This window comes from Littorina saxatilis, linkage group LG16 (assembly GCF_037325665.1).
Source record: "Littorina saxatilis isolate snail1 linkage group LG16, US_GU_Lsax_2.0, whole genome shotgun sequence".
Taxonomy (NCBI): Eukaryota; Metazoa; Mollusca; class Gastropoda; order Littorinimorpha; family Littorinidae; genus Littorina; species Littorina saxatilis.
Window position 1 is genome coordinate 43262673 of NC_090260.1, and position 19356 is coordinate 43282028.

The following is a 19356-nucleotide window of genomic DNA, read 5'->3' on the forward strand; positions in this document are numbered from 1 at the left end:
CAGTGAAGGTTACAGTCTCTTAGTTGTGACATGAAAAACACAGAAATGATTGGGCAGTAAATGGTTGAGTGGGTGCCTGCCTCCCTGAGAGCCATCAGTGAAGGTTACAGTCTCTTAGTTGTGACATGAAAAACACAGAAATGATTGGGCAGTAAATGGTTGAGTGGGTGCCTGCCTCCCTGAGAGCCATCAGTGAAGGTTACATTAAAAAGTACAGTGGAACCTCCATTTTAAGACCTTCAAGAATCTGAGAAAATCAGGTCTTAAAAAGGAGGGAGTCTTATAATGAATGTAAATTTACACAGGTTAAGAACAGAAAATCTGAAAAAAGGTCTTAAAATGGAGGGCGTCTTAAAAGGAGGTGCCCACTGAACACAATGTGCAGGTGTGGCACAGGGAGAGAGATTTACCTGGTAAACTTACAAGACTGTTGGCCCACAGGGCGGTGGTCCAGTAGCTCACTGGACTGAATTGTCAGGGGCTCCAATCCAGGCTGGGTGAAACACCAGTCAACCTGCTGTGGTGATTCAGGTATCCGTGTCCCATTCTACTGTCATTGCTGTGGCAGGTTGATTTAAAGACCTCGGTCATCCTGCTGGGAGCAGAGGTGACTGATGATACCTGAGTTAAATGGGAGTGTTGTTGCTGCAAGCTTTCCACTGGGAAGAAGTTACAGGGAAAGCCTCTTTATAAGATCTCCCGGTTTAAGACCCCTCCCCCCCCCCCCCTCCCCTGATTTTCTCAAGTCTTAAAAGGGGGCGCCACTGTGCCCTCACTTCCCAGCAATGAGATACAATGATCACGAAAGAAAAGACAAAACCATGTCCAGTTGAACTGTTCATCTGTCTGTCATTCAATTTGTTATGTACTGATCGAAGCTGTCTTTGTAAAAGTGTAACAACAATTGGGATTATTGTCATCACATATATCCTATCATGTAGCGTCTGAAGTGTGTGTGCCAGTGTGTGTCTGTCATGGCACGGTGTGTGTGTGTGTACCGGTGTGTGTGTGTGTGTGTGTGTGTGTACCAGTGTGTGTGTGTAAGTGTGTGTCACAGCATGGTATGTGTCTGTGTGTGTCGGGCACGGTGTGTCTGTGTGTGTGAGTGTGTCACGGCACAGTGTGTGTGTGTGTGTGTGAATGTGTGTGTGTGTATGATTGTGAGTATGTGTGTGTGTGCGTGCGAATGTGTCAGTCGGTTTGACTGCTATGATCAGGGTGTGCCCGCGTGTGTGTGTGAACACTTAAAGTTAGTTGCTTTCGGCGGCACGCCTTCCTCCACAGAGGCCTCATCAACAACAAAACACGCACACACAACAACAAAACACGCACACACACAACAACAAAACACGCACACACACAACAACAAAACACGCACACACACAACAAAACACACAACAACAACAAAACACGCACACACACAACAACAAAACACGCACACACACAATAACAAAACACGCACACACACAACAACAAAACACACACAAACAACAACAAAACACACACAAACAACAACAACAAAACACGCACAAACACAACAACAAAACACGCACACACACAACAAAACACGCGCAAACAACAACAACAAAACACGCACACACAACAAAACACTCATAAACACAACAAAACACGCACACACAGCAAAACATGCACACACACACAACAAAACACCCAACAAAACATGCACACACACACACACACACACAACAACAAAACACGCACAAACAACAACAAAACACGCACACACACAACATCAACAAAACACGCACACACACAACAACTAAACACGCACCAGGCATGGGAATTGTCCGCCGAAAGGCATATTTTCGCCAAAATTGTTTTTGTTCTGCCGAAAAAATAAATAGGGGAGGCAAAAATGGTTCTAAAAACAGATTTTAATGGCAAACTTGGAGCTGAGATGAAACCAAATTGCTCCATTTGGGGTTATTTGGAGAAGAAAAAAATTCCGGGGGGGGGGGGGGGTGTTTATGCCCCTTAGAAACTTAAAACACACCTTTGTGTTGCATGTTACAGCATGTCCGTAACATAAGATAAGATAAGATAAGACAACTTTAATGTCCATTTCCATTTTACACAAACAAGGAAATTTTTCTTTTGGCACCACATCGCCTTTCTAATAAGACAAACACACAATCATTAAGCATATAATCAAACATAAGTACACTACTAAGATTAACTTATAACATGAGCATTTGAAGCAATAAGCATCATCACTGACGCTCATAATCACAGCGCATGCAAACAGTCGCATAAACCTCACACTTACACACACACGCACACGCACACACACATGGTCTAACATGATGTTTTGACTGTCGCAAAATGCGGTGATATTCAAAGCAATATCGCAGCGATGACTTCAACAAAATCCAATCAAAATCTGGTGTTGTCGTGAGCACCAAAATAATAATGCATAATATTTCTATAGCGCATATATCCAGGGTTTAACCCTGCTCAAAGCGCTGTACAATCAAAAAACTACGACAACATAACATTATTTAACGTGCAATCACACACATATCAATGAATAACTCGTTGCTCTGTAAAACATTATCACAAACACACGCACGGGCACACACACGCACTACATAAAACAAATTGCACAATAATACATTATCACAAACATACGCACTCACGCGCGCGCAAAACACATGCATGAAAAACTATGTCCAGTACAATCATGGGACAAAAGTGACTGTTGGGCGCAAAGTAAGAATCCGGGGCAGAGTTAAAATAATCGGGATTTCCCGAAACCTCATTTGATTTCCAACAAAGCGCCGCATTTCCGGAAACGAGCTGCCTCGTTCTAGAAATGGCAACCCTTCGACTGGCACAAAAAAAGTATACCCTTTTCACAGGTCATGAATAAGGTATATGAAAAAGCAAGGTCTTATACAGGGGAAGCATAGTCTTGATTGGGGAGGGGGGTGGGGGGGGGGGTACACTGTGTAACAATTCTCTCAATGACACTCAGCGCATGCAGCTAGGTAGTTGCTGCTGTCTCGATCTATTTTGAACACAATGAATTTTTTTCTCAGAGTAGAGTGTTAGTTTGTTACAACAGGCTGAAATTATCTTTAATTTGAATCAACATTTTGCAACAATCAATCACATCAATACAGCGCACAGACTTGCACATCACGTTTCAAGAGCCCAGATTACCATGCAGTGACAAGAGCCTACTCAGTAAAGGGACGTAATGCTGTCTCTGCAGCCCAGAGAGACTGTGTGAGTTAATATATAATCAGTTTGTTTGTTTGTTTAACGCCCAGCCGACCACGAAGGGCCATATCAGGGCGGTGCTGCTTTGACATTTAACGTGCGTCACACACAAGACAGAAGTCGCAGCACAGGCTCATGTCTCACCCAGTCACATTATTCTGACACCGGACCAACCAGTCCTAGCACAAACCCCATAATGCCAGAAGCCAGGCGGAGCAGCCACTAGATTGCCAATATATAATCAGTTAAGACAGAGAAAAAATTTATTACAATCGATAGTTACCAGTGAAAAGTAATATCGGAACACTCTTGTTGTGTTTTTGTTGATGTAAAATGTAAGATCTGAAACGTTAAAAATTACGTAACTCAGCGCATGAAGCTAGCTAGTTGCTGCTGTCTCGATCTATTTTGAACACAATGATTTTTTTTCTCAGAGTAGAGTGTTAGTTTTTTACAAAGGCTGAAATCATCTTTAATTTGAATCAACATTTTGCAACAATCAATCACATCAATATAGGGGGAAGCAGAACAAGACCGAATATACATTTGCGGACAAGACCGAATATACATATGCGCCTAAGGTCGAATGAAAGTGTTTATACATTTGCGGATAAGACCGAATATACATTTTGCCTAAGACCGAATGTACATTTGTGGACAAGACCGAATATACATTGCAGCGGTGGGTAGAAAATATACGTTGCAGCCTAAGACCGAATATACATTTGCGGACAAGACCGAATATACTTTGTCGCCTGAGGTCGAAAATACATTTCTGGCACGAATTTCAATAGCGGCAAATATGTTGCAATTGATCGAATACACGTGAAAGGGCAAAATCCCAAAGCACGAACAACAACGGATACAATAACATACATAGCGACTAAAGTGTGTGAATGACACGTGAATCATGAACAACGAACAACAATAGCGGCAAACAGCAAACAGTTAGGGGAGGGTGGGGCAGGTAGGGTCAAAAAAATCCTTTTTCACTCTCATTCAAAGATTAACCAGTGAAAACATTTCAAACAACTTTTTAAGAAAACTTTAATCCTTTTGCAATACAATAATTCAACATTCGAAAATAAATCGTTCTAATCATGAGAGATAAACGATAAATAAAAAGGTCACCAAAAATACCCAACCTGCCCCACCACGGGGCAGGTTGGGTACCCCTGTGGGGAAGGTTGGGTCAACTTGAGAAAAACAGCTATTATCCTGCCAAAATAAAGGTAAATTAATAAATTGACTAGCTGAACGATACCACAATTAACCCGTGTATATAATTGAGATATGAAAACAACCAACCAAACAAAGAAGAACAAGAAAATTGCCAATAGTAACAACTTACCAAAAACAAACACGAAGCAAAAAATAATGTTAAAAAACATCAATGGAAAATAACATAACTTCGCATGTCTGTGCGTGTTGTTATTAAAAACATAACTGAAATAAGAGGTCAGGGTTGAATACAAATGGTGCCGTTGCTGTTGCAATAAACAAAACCTGTCATTCTGTAACACAAACAATATTTATAACTCATACACATGAAATACACGCACCCATCAACACACAATCGCGCGCGTACATACAAACAAATTCACCTATGATTCATATTTCATGCAATAACAAATTTATCCTACATACGTGAGAGAGACACTCGTGAGATAATAATCGTTCAAATCACACGTGTGTATATCATGTAAATGAGGTCATGTCAAGCAAGTCTGGCAGGGACCTGTTTTTCCACTGCTTACAGGGCTGAATATTGGCGGTCGCCCGATCGCCCCCGGCGGGTTCAAATCGCGTCGGGCGGGTTCGAAATTCTGCTGAAATCGCCCGCCGTGCGGGTTCAAATTTCGCTGAAGCACAAAGTCGTCTGTCACTTCTCTACTGCCCACTCATCCCTCCCCACTTTGAGAAGGACTCAGGACTACCACCAATCAAGGCCAGACACAGTGGCTAGGCAGCTACCCCTCTCCGCCTCACTTGACCGTGTCACCACCCCTCCAGTGCCACGAGCCGCTGGCGATTGCATCAGCAGTCAAAATAGCTACTACCCCCCCTCCCTCCCCCCTCTTTGCGCTATTCACTTCAACCCCTCTCTTATCTTATTCTGCGCTGACCAATCCTTCAGAGACTTTCCTCTCATATAAAAACTCGGTCATTGACCCCGGGTAAGAAGGTCAGTGTCTGGACAGGCAGCTGTGTTCAGATTGCAAGTACCGATCATTGACCCAGGTCTCAAGGCCAACCAGCTTTTACAATGCCTCGACTGCAGGACATTTTCAGTTAAATACACGTAAGTAAAATATGTAGGATAAACAGAATACTACATGGCTTTCGCTCGCACTTCAATATTAAATTAAGTAGATGTGTACTGCCGGGCAGTACATACCCCAAGCGAAGTCGTCCATCTGTGTGTACATGATTCTCTCTCTCTCTCTCTCTCTCTCTCTCTGTCTTAAAATGTGTCATCGATGACGTGTTTTCATACTTGCTAATGCGGCAGGCTAATCATGACGTCAAATTGAAACTTCTTGAAGTCTCTCAGAAAGGGACATGAAAACCATGTGGGGGTTACTGGTTTGGGCTGAAAAAAAACCCAACTCCACCTAAAATTCAAGCGCCTATGGGGCTGAATTATGCAGCATAAATTGTGAAACATCAGGATATCTCACACTTTCAATTCTGCCATCATGTCAAATCTGACAACAAACCTACCCACAAAATGTCATAAATATCGGTGTAGAATTGAGACTTAACGGTTTTTAACTGCCAAAAATAAGTTTTTTTGACTGGAATAGTTTGTCTTGAAATTCAGTTTGGGACAACGGACCCACCCACTAAATTTCATAAAGATAGGTGAAAATTTAAATGTAACGGTTTTTAACTGCCAAAATTATGTTTTTCTTCTGGAAAAGTATGGAGTGAAAATCAGTTGGGGACAACGAACCTACCCACAAAATTTCATAAATATCGATGAAGAATTGAGATTTAACAGTTTTTAACTGCCAAAAATAAGTTTTTTTGTCTGGAAAAGTATGTCTTAAAATTCAGTTTGGGACAACGGACCCACCCACTAAATTTCATAAAGATAGGTGAAGAATTGAAATTTAACGTTTTTTAACTGCCAAAATTATGTCTTTCTTCTGGAAAAGTATAGAGTGAAAATCAGTTGGGGACAACGAACCTACCCACAAAATTTCATAAATATCGGTGAAGAATTGAAATTTAACGGTTTTTAACTGCCAAAATTATGTTTTTCTTCTGGAAAAGTATGGAGTGAAAATAAGTTGGGGACAACAAACCTACCTTTAAAATTTCATAAGAATCAGTGAAGAAATAGGATTTAACGATTTTTTAACAGCCTTGACACTGAACATTTGATAAATCATTGGTGATGTCATCATAACCCAGTCGTTGTAGTTGTCGTCGTAGTTGTTGGTGTTGTTGTTGTCATGTTCGTTGTCGTGATTGTTGTTGTTCTCGTGTTGTTGTTTTTGTTGTTGTTGTTGTTGTTGTTGTTGTTGTTGTTGTTGTCGTCGTCGTCGTCGATGTCATTTGTTGTTGTTGTTGTTATCGTCGTCGTCGTCGTCGTCATCGTCGTCGTTGTCAGAGGTTATTTCTAAAGATTTCATTGATAGTCTTTGTTCTCGTCACCAAGACTTGCTAAGAACAAGCTTGGAACAGCAAGAGTTCCAAGAACAAGATTAGAACAACTCATTACATCATTACCAGTACGTCATTTGTATTTAGAACACACTTTAGAAAAAAACTCTTCAGCTACAAACCAGTCACCCTCACATGTCGGAGGTGTTTGTCTAAACCACTTACTGAAATGTTTTGAGGTTTAATGACCATACACATGTTGAACCGGTGAGTGTCTTCCGCTGCTTAATTCGCAAATAACTATTTTATTAAAGTCCGCTTGAAACGCTCAAAGATGAAATTCCATGTTAAAAAGTGACAAAAGTTTCACATTTTCCCGTTGTAACAGCTTCCGATGATATTATATGAAAATTCTGATCCTCTGAGAGGATTCCCCGAAACAAAATCAGTTTGTACGCCTAATTTTAATAGAATTGTCCAAACAGTGTCGCTAATATTGTGCTAAAAGATGAATTCTAGAACAATGTTCACAGACAGACACCACTTGGCAAAAAAATGTTCAGTGCTGGGAGATGAAAAAAAAAACTACCTCGCTACGCGCGGGCTTCGCCCGCGCTCCGCTTGGATTAAAAAAACTCGTGTAAATCTGGTACGACACAGCAAGCCATGTAGTATTCTCTATATGTAAAGAAGGGGCAGGTTGGGTAATGACGGGGCAGGTCGAGTCACTGACCCAACCTGCCCATACCCTACCTGCCCCGCACAGGGTGCACAAAGAAATCGGTCTGTTACGTTTCGATTCAATTTAAATACGAATTTAAACAGCACAATTCACTTCTAAAATGAATCAGGTGTGTATACTAAAGATATCATCCATGAGCACCCTGTTAATCCACGTATAGAACAAAAAGTATGAGAGTCAAAAAAGTCACTTACTGTCAAATTTCATGGTGAAACCACCGGATCCATACTTGCACATCACTACCATTCAAACAAATTGGCGATAGGGACGCACTGGGACATTCAAAAACATAGATCGGAAACGAAACGGGAATATCTTTTCAATTGTGAGAGTTATTCAAGGTGACCCAACCTGCCCCTGACCCTACCTGCCCCACCCTCCCCTACGTGAATAACACGTGAATTCCAAAACACGAACATCAATAAAACAACAAACAGGTACTAGTGTGTTAAATTACATGAGGCACGAACAACAAACAGGCACAAACAACAAACAGGTACAAATAAAAATGTACACGAGAATCATGAACAATATATGTCCCATCACGTCATAGATGACAGCAGATTTGAAAACAGCGATTTGAAAACAGCGATTTCCAGCACAGCAGATTTGACACCAGTATCAGTTTGACTTCAGCTATCAACTACTTCAGCTATCAACATGTATCGCATCTTAGAAGGACGCAGACGTGGATCTCAGCTGTACGTCAACAACAACTTTGAGTACAAGCGGAACAAGTCGTCGGAGGATGTCATCTACCTCCAGTGAACAACTCGGACCTGCCCTGGCAAAGCGGTGATCAGGAACGGGACCTGCACGCCGACGACTGACCACACGCATCCAGCGCTACAAGAACAGCATTTCGCCGTATTGAAAGGTAAATAAATAAATTCAACTACCATTTTGTAAGTTCTCCAATGCAATGATATATTCCAACATTTGTTTGTTTGTTTATTTGTTGCTTAACGTCCAGCCGACTACGCAGAGCCATATCAGGACGAGGAAGGGGGGATGAAGGGGGCCACTTGTCAAGCGATTCCTGTTTACAAATGCACTAACCCATTACTTGTGTCCCAGCAGGCTTTAGTAAAACTAAATTAATACCTACTGGAAGATTACCAGTTTCCAGTATGTTAAAATAGGCTTAACCTATCTACTGCTGGACTTACATCAGAACACTAACAGATTAAACTATACATGAATCGCGAGACAAGCGGCAAGAGAAGAGATTTTTGGAAAAAATACAGGTGAATGAGCAAGAAGGCAGAAAAAAGAAAAGAATTCATGAAGAAAAAGAGAGCATGACAGGAAAGAGGAACCAAAAATCTACCTAACAGCAAACTAGAAAGCTCCTGCGGTTCCAAAAACAGGAGGGGCCTTTAATTTCATAACCGCAGTGCCCCACTGCGGGAATATTCCAACATAATATATTGAAAGTGAACTGTTTTTATAGAACAGTATGTGAGGGTTAATAATGTAATCGAAAGAGAGAGCATAATATAGCGATTCGTGCACGACATGTCGAAATAACGAAATTGCGAACTTTACACTTTGCATTGTGTATTGTCGAATCTGTGAACTGTTTTTCTTGAAAGAGATGGTAATATAGCTAACTAACTAACTAAGATGGTTTGGTTTTTGCTCTGGTAACCACGAATTGATGCTTTTGTGTGTTTTTCCCCCTCTTGTACGTAATCACGAACTGTGGAGCGGACACATGTTTTGTGAACCTCGCTCAGTCAATCTCAAGGTTTCTTTTATCATTATTTTATTATCATTTAAAAAAAAATTATATATATATATATAATCGTTTGTCTTGTGCATCAAAAAAAATTCTATTTATTTTATTTTATTTTTTAATATAAACATATAACTTACTGACTGTTTCATTTCAGAAGAAATGAATGATAAAAGGAATATGCGAGGTATGCGAATGCGTTCGTATGCTTCGACCATTTTATCGATTTTTTTATTTTTTATTCTTTCTTGTCGTCTACATTTCTCTTTTTAAATGGAATTCAGAATGCTCTTGGACATTTTGCATTTAAAAGTAAAAACGATACTTATGTTGTACCACACAGGGACAGCCCTATTTTTTATGAACATTTGCACAAACTAATAAAAATGGAATAAAGATGTTTAAAAAAAAAGATGTTGGGAAACAATTAATTTCATCAAAACTAAACCATGAACTGTCTTTAATAATTTATTTTTTATTGTTACAGCCAAGGCTTCCATGAAGCTAAAAGCAGAGAGCACAGCATCTTCGTTGCGGGAGATTTTCGACGAGGAAGCGAGGGCCGAAGGCATGACCGGCAACATCAACTTCCGTTCGATCGAGAGTACCATGCAGAAGAGGCGGCGACTCAACTTCCCTCCACTGCCAAGGACGCCCGATGAAGCGATCAACGTCCTCGAGCAGCGAGCAGAGGCCTTCACGCTGAACTATCTGTGAGTTTCCTTTTGTTTGGGTCACTATTGCATTCTGTGAAGGCTTAACCTAATAAAAGTCAAAGGCAAATTTAATAATATAAAAAAACATGTTGAATTGAATTTTTTTGGAATTGAATTTTTTTTTATATATTCAAGTTCATTTTCCTTTTGTTTGGGTCACTATCGCATTCTGTGAAGGCTTAACATAATGAAGTGAAATTGAAATATATATAAAAAAAAATGTTTCTTTTTGTTTGGGTCACTATGTAAAATGTTATTTTTAAATTGTTTCAGTGACTACGTTCACGTTGGAGCAGGAATCGCACTGATCTTCACGGATTATTCGAGGACTACAACGGGTCGATTTACGTGGACGGCACTTTCTATGTCACGCCGACACTGTTTGATTCCCTGCTCACGCTTCACCTCGCGCGCGACAACCACGTCTTCCCCGTCTTCTACGCGCTGATGACGATGAGAACCGAACAACTTTACGTCGCGACACTATCCAAGATGAAGGGGCACATGCCTGACAACGTGCAGGATCTCAAATGCTGTAAGAATCCGGTCTGCAGGTAGCAACGGCATGGCCATCATCTTCTGCACTAAAAGCTTCAGATCGGCGTTGCGTTTGTACGCTGTGATCAAGCCGATCTTCTTGACTCTCTTCATGATAGCCTGCGAGTAATGAAACCAACATCCTCGAGTCGGACATTCAAAAACGGATCCACACGCGTTCATGAGTCCCAGCTCGTAGTCGGTCATCGAATGTGTGATGTCCACGTTGTCAGGCTGACAGAGAGACATAACTTCGTGGATTTATGTTTTTCTGAGCTACTTTATGACATGTCTGATTCGATCGCATGCGGTCTATTTAATGTATTTTTTTTAAACTTTCCATTATTATATTGTACAAGAGAGAGAGAGAGATTTATGTTTGTATGCGCTACAGTATGAATTCAATAAATGATCATTCATTATTTCAGACCTTCGTATTGGTTTGGTATTGGACAAATCCATTTTAATCTAGGATCTATTTTAACCATGCGCGTTTATTAGCAATACGAAAACGTGCGCTTATCGGATAAACTGTGATCTTAGTTTCTATCGGCCTTAGGCAAAATGTATATTTTCGACCCTGTGCGCAAGTGTATATTCGGTCTTAGGCGACAATGTATATTCGGTCTAAGTCAAAATGTATATTTTCGACCTTAGGTGCAAGTGTATATTCGGTGTTAGGCGACGATGTATATTCGGTCTTCTGCACAATGTATATTTTCGACCTTGGACGATAATGTATATTTTCGGCCTTAGGCACGTATGTATATTCGGTCTTATTCATTACGTTTCAAGAGCCTAGATTACCATGCAGTGACAAGAGCCTACTCAGTAACGGGACGTAATGCTGTCTCTGCAGCCCAGAGAGACTGTGCGAGTTTAATATATAATGAGTAAAAAACGCAGAAATAACGCATGCGTCACGCAGAATCATGCTGGCTGGGGTGTGTCGTTACCCTGCTGAAACGTCAAGGTGGATTGATGATTTTGTTTCTATGATGGACAGAGTATATGCTTTTTCTCCTCTGTATGTGTTAACATGTTGTTGCTTCAAAGAACCATATTGCAAGAACCTGGCACCACAATCGCTGCATTCTTTCTTTATTTGGTGTTTAACGTCGTTTTCAACCACGAAGGTTATATCGCGACGACAATCGCTGCATACAGGCTTTTTCTACCCTGTATGTGTAAACATGTGTCGCTTGACTCCAATCAGAAAACGGCAACAACATTGATTCTTCTCTAAAACGTGGCATTACACTCTGTACCGAAATGGTTTTTCTCTCCTGTATGTGTTAACATTTGTCGCTTCAAATTACCTGACCGTAAAAGCCTAGCACCACACTCATTGCATGCATGGTTTTTCTCTCCTTTCTTTCTTTCTTTATTTGGTGTTTAACGTCGTTTTCAACCGTTCAAGGTTATATTGCGACGGGGAAAGGGGGGAGATGGGATAGAACCACTTGTTAATTGTTTCTTGCTCACAAAAGCACTAATAAAAAAATTGCTCCAGGGGCTTGCAACGTAGTACAATATATGACCTTACTGAGAGAATGCAAGTTTCCAGTACAAAGGACTTAACATTTCTTACATACTGCTTGACTTTTTCTCTCCAAAATGTGTTAACATGTGTTGCTTCAAATAAGACGACAGTTTGAAACTAGCATCACTCAGTACACTCATACTTGTTCTCTCTCGTATGTGTTGACATGTGTCGCTTCAAATCACTAGACCGTAAAAACCTGGCACCACACTCACTGCATGCATGGTTTTTCTCTCCTGAATGTGTTAACATGTGTTGCTTCAAATAAGAAGACAGTTTGAAACTAGCATCACACTCAGTACACTCATACTTTTTGTCTCCCGTATGTGTTAACATGTGTTGCTTTAAATGACCAGACCGTAAAAACCTGGCACCACACTCATTGCATGCATGCTTTTTCTCCCTTGTATGTTTAAACATGTGTTGCTTCAAATCACCAGGCCGTGAAAACATGTCACCACACTCATTGCATGCATGCTTTTTCTCCCTTGTATGTATTAACATGTGTTGCTTCAAATCACCAGACCGTAAAAACATGGCACTACACTCATTGCATGCATGCTTTTTCTCCCCTGTATGTGTTAACATGTGTTGCTTCAAATAAAAAGACCGTTTGAAACTAGCATCACACTCAGTACACTCATACTTTTTCTCTCCCGTATGTGTTAACATGTGTTGCTTTAAATGACCAGACCGTAAAAACCTGGCACCACACTCATTGCATGCATGCTTTTCCTCCCTTGTATGTTTGAACATGTGTTGCTTCAAATCACCAGGCCGTGAAAACATGTCACCACACTCATTGCATGCATGCTTTTTCTCCCTTGTATGTATTAACATGTGTTGCTTCAAATCACTAGACCGTAAAAACATGGCACTACACTCATTGCATGCATGCTTTTTCTCCCCTGTATGTGTTAACATGTGTTTCTTCAAAGAACCGGACTGGAAATACCTGGCACCACACTCATTGCATGCATGCTTTTTCTCCCCTGTATGTGTTAACATGTGTTGCTTCAAATCATTAGACCGTATAAACCTGGCACCACACTCATTGCATGCATGCTTCTTTTCCCCTGTATGTCTTGACATGTGTCGCTTCAAATCACCAGACCGTAAAAACATGGCACAACACTCATTGCATGCATGCTTTTTCTCCCCTGTATGTGTTAACATGTGTTGCTTCAAAGAACGAGATTGGAAAAACCTGGCACCACACTCATTGCATGCATGCTTTTTCTCCCCTGTATGTGTTAACATGTGTTGCTTCAAATTACCACACAATAAAAACATGGCACTACACTCATTGCATGCATGCTTTTTCTCCCCTGTATGTGTGAACATGTGTTGCTTCAAATAAGAAGACAGTTTGAAACTAGCATCACACTCAGTACACTCATACTTGTTCTCTCTCGTATGTGTTGACATGTGTCGCTTCACATCACCAGACCGTAAAAACCTGGCACCACACTCATTGCATGCATGCTTTTTCTCCCCTGTATGTGTTGACATGTGTCGCTTCAAATCACCAGACCGTAAAAACCTGGCACCACACTCACTGCATGCATGGTTTTTCTCTCCTGAATGTGTTACCATGTGTTTCTTTAAATAAGAAGACAGTTTGAAACTAGCATCACACTCAGTACACTCATACTTGTTCTTTCTCGTATGTGTTGACATGTGTCGCTTCAAATCACCAGACCGTAAAAACCTGGCACCACACTCATTGCATGCATGCTTTTTCTTCCCTGTATGTGTTGTAATCAAAACCTGCTTAATCTTGTGACCTGAACACGGGAATGTGGTGTCAGACATTGGAACTGGATCTGTTTCATGTCTCTCATTTAGTTCTAATCTACCCATGCTTTGAGTTTCTGTTATCCATCTCCCTCGTTTCAGCCAAGTATCACAATGAGTGTTGACTGCAGTCTGTATTTCTGGTTTCTGTATCTCTTGGTTTAGCCAGATATCGCTATGAGTGTCGACTGCAGTCTGTGTTTCTGGTGTCTGTATCTCTTGGTTCAGCCAAGTATCGCTGAAATTGTCGACTGCAGTCTGTTTTTCTGGTTTCTGTATCTCTTGTTTCAGCCAGGTATCGCTATGAGTGTCGACTGCAGTCTGTTTTTCTGGTGTCTGTATCTCTTGTTTCAGCCAGGTATCGCTATGAGTGTCGACTGCAGTCTGTGTTTCTGGTGTCTGTATCTCTTGTTTCAGCCAGGTATCACTGTGAGTGTTGACTGCAGGCTGTGTTTCTAGTGTCTGTATTTCTTGTTTCAGCCAAGTATGACTGGAATTGTCGACTGCAGTCTGTATTTCTGGTGTCTGAATCTCTGGTTTGAGCCAGGCATTGCTGTGCCCATTAACTGCAGCTTTTCCGTCCAATGACTGCACTGTGGGCATGGTCGCTGTGTTGACTGCAGCTTTTCCGACCAATGACTGCACTATAGTCATGGTAGCTGTGTTGACTGTAGCTTTTACATCCAATGAGTGCACTGTAGGCATGGTAGCTGTGTTGACTGCAGCTTTTCCGCCCAATGACTGCACTGCAGTCTTGGTAGCTGTTTTGACCTCCCTGTCCGGCACTGAAAGGAATGCAAGTGATATAGGTGATACGAATTAGTATCTACAGAGACTGTAGAGTACACAGAGACGCTTCATACGGCGCTGAAAATTGAAACAGGTAGCCCTGTGGCGCCACCACGCGGAAAAATGTAAAAACCTACTTTCGCTTTCCACAGCAGTAGCGATATCGTGCAGCACAACCATAGCCGCACCATAAAGAAAACACAGCGGGGCATGGTCTTTGTGTGTGTGTGTGGGTGTGTGTGTATGTGTGTGTGTGTGTGTGTGTGTGTGTGTGTAACTGACTCAGAGAGAGAGAGAGAGAGAGAGAGAGAGAGAAAGAGAGAGAGAGAAAGAGAGAGAGAGATAGAGAGAGAGAGAGAGAGAGCTTTCTGAACAAGAAAGAAGCAACTGATAAGAAATAAGACAATCATCAATCGATCAAGATTCTTTAATTAAAGTCAGCTTGGTCCCAAGAATGTTGTTTAAGTTGCTGTATTTTACAGTTTTCCTTACATGATGATTTCTTAGCTCCGTGCAATTGACTACCCATATCAGTTTCGGGGTGCTGGGACAACGCAAAGTTGACTCAATGCCTTAGTTACCGATTTAACAGGGAACTATTTTGTTAACGATTTATTTCTGACAATATTTTCTCAGGCTTAACTGACCATGTATATACAGTATGTATTTGTATTTGACTAAAACACACAAAAATAACGACGGTTAGTTCACAAAAAGACACTGATTTAAATCATGTTTGCATAACTACAGCGATGCAGCGGGTATTGCCTAAGTAAATTTGATTTAATTTTAATGTACACCATTTTCTGTGGTGTTTATATTATCATTTAAAAAAGGATGTTCACAAACCAAACATATTTTTTTCATTCAGTTACTTTTTGCAGCACTGTCAGCCGGACAGAACAGATAGTATGTTGATACAAACGTGATATAAACACAGCCGACAGCAGCCGCTATACGCGAACTTCCTTGTGCGGCAGGGAGTTGCTCTTTTTTCGCGCCCTGGCGGCCGGTCTCACTTGCGCACCGCAGTGCAAAGAAGAATGAAGCGTCTCTATGTACTCTTTAGTCCCTGGTATCTATTAAGTAATAAATCGATATAGAGAATACTACATGGCTTGCTGTGTCGTACCAGATTTACACGAGTTGTTTTTTTAAATATTGAACTGCGAGCGAAAGCGAGCTGTTCACTATTTGAAAAAGCAACGAGTGTAAATCTGGTACGAAACAGCAAGCCATGTAGTATTCTGTTTATCCTACATACTGTACTTAAGTGTATTTGACTGAAAATGTCCTGCATTCGAGGCAGCCAAATTGAAGACGCTTGTTTTGGAACCTCGATCTCTTCAAAAGCCTTGTGCAATCTATTACGTCAAAGCAAAGAAACGTCACTCTGAAAGTGTGGCGTGACGTGTTAGTTCTAAAGATTCATCGAGGGTAATTAGCGAGCGCAATTTGTGTTTCTATAATGACGTTTGTCTCGGTGACTGGCATCATAAGCAGTGGAAAAACAGGTCCCTGTCAGACTTGCTCGACTTGACCTCATTTACATGATATACACACATGTGATTTGAACGATTATTATCTCACGGGTGTCTCTCTCACGTATGTAGGATAAATAGCATTAACTTCCATTTGATGCTTAGACATTGAAGTACAGACCCTGGTAACAGGGGGAGGTAACTCCCAAAACAAGACAAGTATAATCATTCCCACTGAAACACCACCTTCAAAACATTAAAAATGTTTGCGGGGTAGGTAGGGAGGGTATTTACTATGTGAGTTGGGTAAGTATATTAATTAAATGAACATTTTTTTTGAAATTTTCGATTAAATAACATTCTTACGCCAACTCACATATAGCAGATTGCTACTTAAGGTGGCAGGAAACTCACTTAATTTCTGGTAAGAATCCGGCCTGCTTCGACCATGACTGGTAAGCAACTACTCTACTACTGGCGGGTACTAGAGATATCCCGCAGACAGTAGTTTAACAAAGACGTCTCAAGACGTCCAAAACACCGCTCTGAATCCGTCGGAGATTCTGCCTGATCGCAGAACCGCCAAAGAAACGGCCCAAGCTCTGGCCTCATGAGTTCGAGGAGAACGCAGAGGAAGGGCTGAACGTACCCCCCCCCCCCCCCCCCCATCCCCGTTTGACTGCCACCACTCATAAGCTTGTTAAATGAGTGTGGAAGCCCATCTAGCCAGCGCTGTTTTTGCAATATATTTGCTTCTATCCATGTTAAACGAAAAAAACATAAGTTTCTGGTCTGGCACTCCAAAAGGAGCCATGCGAGACGAGTATGTTCGAAGTACTCGAACCGGGCAGTTCGCAATATCTGTGTCACCATGTGGCAGAATAGAGCTAAATGGCTGAATAGAAATGACCATTTGCGCAGCGTTCCATTGCCGTGGCAGCATTCCTTGGTTGGTACGGGAACGGGACAAAGAACGGTTGTGTGGAATGGGGGTATAACTTTTGACACCGACAAACTGAAGAATGAACAGATCTATGAGGTAACCGTCTCAATGGTCCAGGCTCAGGAAACAAAGAGTATATATGGCCTGGGGCGATTGTAGCTTCCCTTCTTCGTGTCCGATAAACAAGCACAATAAATAGTAGAGCATAGTGCAATTTCATGTTGGCATCTTCTCCACTGAAAGCTATAACCCAAAGACTGAAGACCAAAGTGCTTTACCCCACTTCTGACCTGAATCTCCCCCATCCTGCTAGGTACACGTGCACTCAAGTTAACCTCTGCTTTGACCTGTGTGCCAGGAGTCGGATGAGAGAAAGAGAGAGAGAGAGAGCGAGAGAGAGAGACACACACACATAGACAGAGACAGACATAGAAAGACAGAAGCGGAGAGACTCAGAGGGAGACATAGACAAAGACATACATACAGAGAGAGATAGAGAGAGAGAGAGAGAGAGAGAGAGAGAGAGAGAGAGAGAGAGAGAGAGAGAGAGAGAGAGAGAGAGAGAAAACTGTAACTGATCTCGTGAGAACGGTAACAAAACGAGACATGTCACCTCTCCGAATGCATTCCAATAGATGACCGCTCCTGCGGCCATCAATAATCTTAGACTGATTGTGGTAAGTTTTCTAACTACTGTATGTATACACCTTTGAAATATAGTCAAGATTTGACTAATTGTTTTGTGGAAGACTGGGATGGTGAGATTAGGGTGATGCTGTATGTATGTGTGTTATGTAAGTGTGTGTGTGTGTGTGTGATTGCATAGGATTGTGTATTGCATGTGCCTTCTTACAAAATTAATAACAGGTATTACAGTTGAACCCCCCTTTTAAGACTGACCCTCCTTTTTAAGACCCTGTTTTGTCAGACTTATTGCTCATAACCTCTGTCAATTTACCCCCATTTTAAGACTCCCTCCCTTTTAAGACCCTGGTTTGTCAGACATATTGCTCATAACCTCTGTCAATTTACCCCCATTTTAAGACTGACCCTCCCTTTTAAGACCCTGTTTTGTCAAACTTATTGCTCATAACCTCTATCAATTTACCCCCATTTTAAGAATCCCTCCTTTTTACATTTAGTCAAGTAATGACTAAATGTTTTAACATCGAGATGGGGAATCGAGACAAGGGTCGTGGTGTATGTGTGTATGTGTGTGTGTGTGTGTGTCTGTGTGTGTGTGTAGAGCGATTCAGAGTAAACTACTGGACCGATCTTTATGAAATTTTACATGAGAGTTCCTGGGTATGATATCCCCAGACGTTTTTTTTCATTTTTTTGATAAATGCCTTTGATGACGTCATATCCAGCTTTTTGTAAAAGTTGAGGCGGCACTGTCACACCCTCATTGTTCAATCAAATTGATTGAAATTTTGGAAAAGCAATCTTCGACGAAGGCTGGACTTTGGTATTGCATTTCAGCTTGGAGGCCTAAAAATTAATTAATGAGTTGGCTCATTAAAGTTGTCATTAAAATCGATATTTCGCAAACAGATTTAAAATTGAGTGCATCAAATTCTTCATCAAATTTTGAATCTAAAAACATGTACATATGTCATGTTTACTCTTAAAATGTGATCACAATTAACAAAATTAGGTTAATTAGTACTTCGATAATTATTCAAGAAATTGATCCAAAAATGATTTCATCTTATTCCTAATCATTTCCTGATTCCAAAAACATATAAATATAACATTTTGAATTCGAAAGAAGCTCAGACAGTTAAAAAGAATACAGAAAAGCGCGCTTCCCTGCTTACCGCAGTTCGCTATTTTGCTATTCTTGCATGTCTGTTTCCTTCGTGCTGCACGCAAAAATTGAGCGACTTCCTTGCCGCGTGGATTGACGAAGCTGTTTTGTCCTGGTGAAAACACTGCAGTGCGTGCAGTTTTATTCTGTGGGTTCGACAGATTGACTAAATGTTGTAATTTCGCCTTGCGCGACTTGTTAAGACCGGATTATCCAGATTCTTGGAGGTCTTAAAAGGGGGTTTCACCGTAGCAGAAAGAAGCAGCAAATACTGAACAAGTTTTATATGTCAAGAAAACAAACAATCAATTTTCTTCCAAAACAGTCAGTTTTCTTTGCCTGTCTTGTTTAAAGCCCCACTCCGCCTCACAGAATGAGTAAAGCTTTTCACACAAAAGTCATAGA

The 19356-nt window shown here is 41.1% G+C and overlaps 1 protein-coding gene and 1 long non-coding RNA gene across 2 annotated transcripts in view; both read right to left on the reverse strand.

Annotated features, from left to right (window-relative positions):
• Nucleotides 1-19356, reverse strand: part of LOC138949676 (uncharacterized) — a 66277-nt gene that overhangs the window by 31538 nt on the left and 15383 nt on the right. The window lies entirely within an intron of this gene.
• On the reverse strand, nucleotides 10209-15294 carry LOC138949639 (zinc finger protein 420-like). The gene has a single exon (XM_070321430.1). The coding sequence runs from the start codon at nucleotides 14631-14633 to the stop codon at nucleotides 12255-12257; it is 2379 nt and encodes a 792-aa protein (XP_070177531.1). The 5' UTR covers nucleotides 14634-15294; the 3' UTR covers nucleotides 10209-12254.

Coding starts and splice junctions, on each gene's coding strand:
- LOC138949639 (XM_070321430.1), bottom strand. CDS start 14,633: ATGCCTACAGTGCACTCATTGGATGTAAAAGCTACAGTCAACACAGCT.